Source organism: Arachis duranensis, chromosome 10 (assembly GCF_000817695.3).
Source record: "Arachis duranensis cultivar V14167 chromosome 10, aradu.V14167.gnm2.J7QH, whole genome shotgun sequence".
In the NCBI taxonomy this organism is placed as follows: domain Eukaryota; kingdom Viridiplantae; phylum Streptophyta; class Magnoliopsida; order Fabales; family Fabaceae; genus Arachis; species Arachis duranensis.
Genome location: NC_029781.3, coordinates 603,825 through 605,980, shown reverse-complemented (window position 1 = coordinate 605,980; position 2,156 = coordinate 603,825). Strand labels below are relative to the sequence as shown.

General features: G+C 36.7%; 1 protein-coding gene across 1 annotated transcript; it reads left to right on the top strand.

Moving 5' to 3' along the window:
- Position 1: 1 nt before the first annotated feature.
- Positions 2–1,374, top strand: LOC107468092 (protein GRAVITROPIC IN THE LIGHT 1-like; the record flags this gene model as incomplete). The annotated part of the gene is made up of 1 exon (XM_016087327.3): positions 2–1,374. A coding segment is annotated over one exon (1,227 nt), but the record flags the coding sequence as incomplete, so codon positions are not given.
- Positions 1,375–2,156: the final 782 nt, after the last annotated feature.

Below are 2,156 nucleotides of genomic sequence, written 5' to 3'. Positions count from 1 at the left end.
TGAAACCAAAGCACATCATCATCAAGCTAAGAACAAAAATGAAGAATCCAAAGCAAGAACAAGAAGAAGAGCTGTTATGGAGGCTCTTATTGCAAGGCTCTTTGCTGGTGTCACCACCATTAAAGCTTCCTATGCAGAGCTGCAAATGGCTCAGCAACCTTACAACAATGAAGCAATTCAGAAAGCTGATCAAGCTGTTGTTGATGAACTCATTTCCATCTCTGAGTTGAAGAAAAGGTTCTTGAAGAAAGAACTTAACATTTCATCACCACAAGTCACTCTCATGCTTGCAGAGGTTCAAGAACAACAAAGCCTAATGAAGACCTTTGGAATCACCATTCAAAAGCTCCAATCTTTGGTTGATACCAAAGATTCTGAAATCTCATCACTGAAGAAACAGCTTCATGAGTGCACTGCATTCAACAAATCACTTGAGAAGAAGCTACACTCAAGTGCTTCATTATCAAAGTTCGAGAGTCTTCATCTCTCAGCACTTAACACAACACACTTCATCCATTTTCTTCAACATACTCTAAGCTCAATGAAGAGCTTCACCAAGTTGATGATCAAAGAAATGGAATCATCCAATTGGGATTTAGAACTAGCAGCCAAATGTATCCAACCAGATGCAGTTTTTATCAAACAAAACCATCAATGCTACGCATTTGAATCCTTTGTAAACATGACAATGTTTGAAGGCTTCAATGTTCCAAGTGAACCACTTGAGAAACACCATAACAGAAACCTTTACTTGGAAAACTTCAAGAGGCACAAATCTCTGAACACAAAACACTACTTATCAGCACACGATCCAAACTCATCGTTTGCCAGATTCTTGAAATCCAAGTACCTTCAAGTGGTTCATGAAAAAATGGAGTGTTCCTTCTTTGGAAACCTTAACCATAGGAAGATACTCAAACTCAACAATGGTGGTGTCCCAGATTCAGCTTTCTTCGTTGCTTTTTTGGAGATGGCAAAGCGTGTATGGTGTTTGCACTGTTTGGCACTTTCTTTAGATGAAGATGTCAGAATTTTTCAGGTGAAGAAGAACACTAGATTCTCTGAGGCCTACATGGAATGTGAAGCAGAACAAGTAGTTTCAACCTCCTCAGAGGAAGTTACTGATTCCGATTCCGGCGAGCTTCGGGTGGGTTTCACGGTGGTTCCAGGTTTTATGATTGGAAAAAGTGTTATACAGAGCCAGGTTTACCTTTCTCCAGTGAGTTAGAATGCATATATTTGGTCTCAAAAGTCAAATTTCGTTTCTTTTTCTTTTAATTTCTTAAATTTGTTTATGGTATGGTGCCATTACTTTGTAGCTTAAATGATTAGCAATATCAAGTGTATATTGTAATGAGTAATGAGTAATGTTTGGCAAGCTTTTGTTCTAGTACCACTCAAGTCTCTTTAGATTACTATTCTGATTTTGATATATGCCAAAGAAAGTTTGAATTGAGTAAATCCCAGTATTGCTAAAACTATAGCTTATGCCAAAATAATGATTAAGCGGTTGGCGCCAAATAGAGGGGACATGATGATCATGATGGTGGCTAGGTGGTTGGGAAGGGAAGGTACATGGATTTATAAGAATGTTGCAGTTTGAGAGAATATTTTGATGATTGTTTTACTATCAATAATTAATACAGCAATGTTAATTAGTGCATTAGGATTAGATTAAACCAAAGATAAGATAAAACAGTGGTCTCACATATGAGTGAGGGTAGTTACTAGTTAGGTTGTTGGCTTTGTAGACAAAGACAAGTACCAATGTTTGGAAATGTCACATTCTTTTTTCAGGTGATGGGTTATAACTTGGAGGTTCTGATGTTTCTGACTATAGTTCACGGGATTGCTATCTAACATGCATTATTAGGACAAGTACTGCTATAACCTTTAGCTAATGTCTTTGTACAATCACAAGACCCAATCAACAATTTTTCTCATCTCATGTAATTCACAGGAAATAATAAACCACAACAACTTTTCTATGTTTGAACATAGGAATATTGTAGCTAATTAATTAACAAGAAGGCGTATGCTTAAAACCTTTCCTAGAACAGGTAAAGTGTATCTAACAATTCATAATTCTTTCCGAATTACCATTATTACCATAGTCAAATAACATCTTTGCTTAATGCTTACCCTCTAGTAAAGTT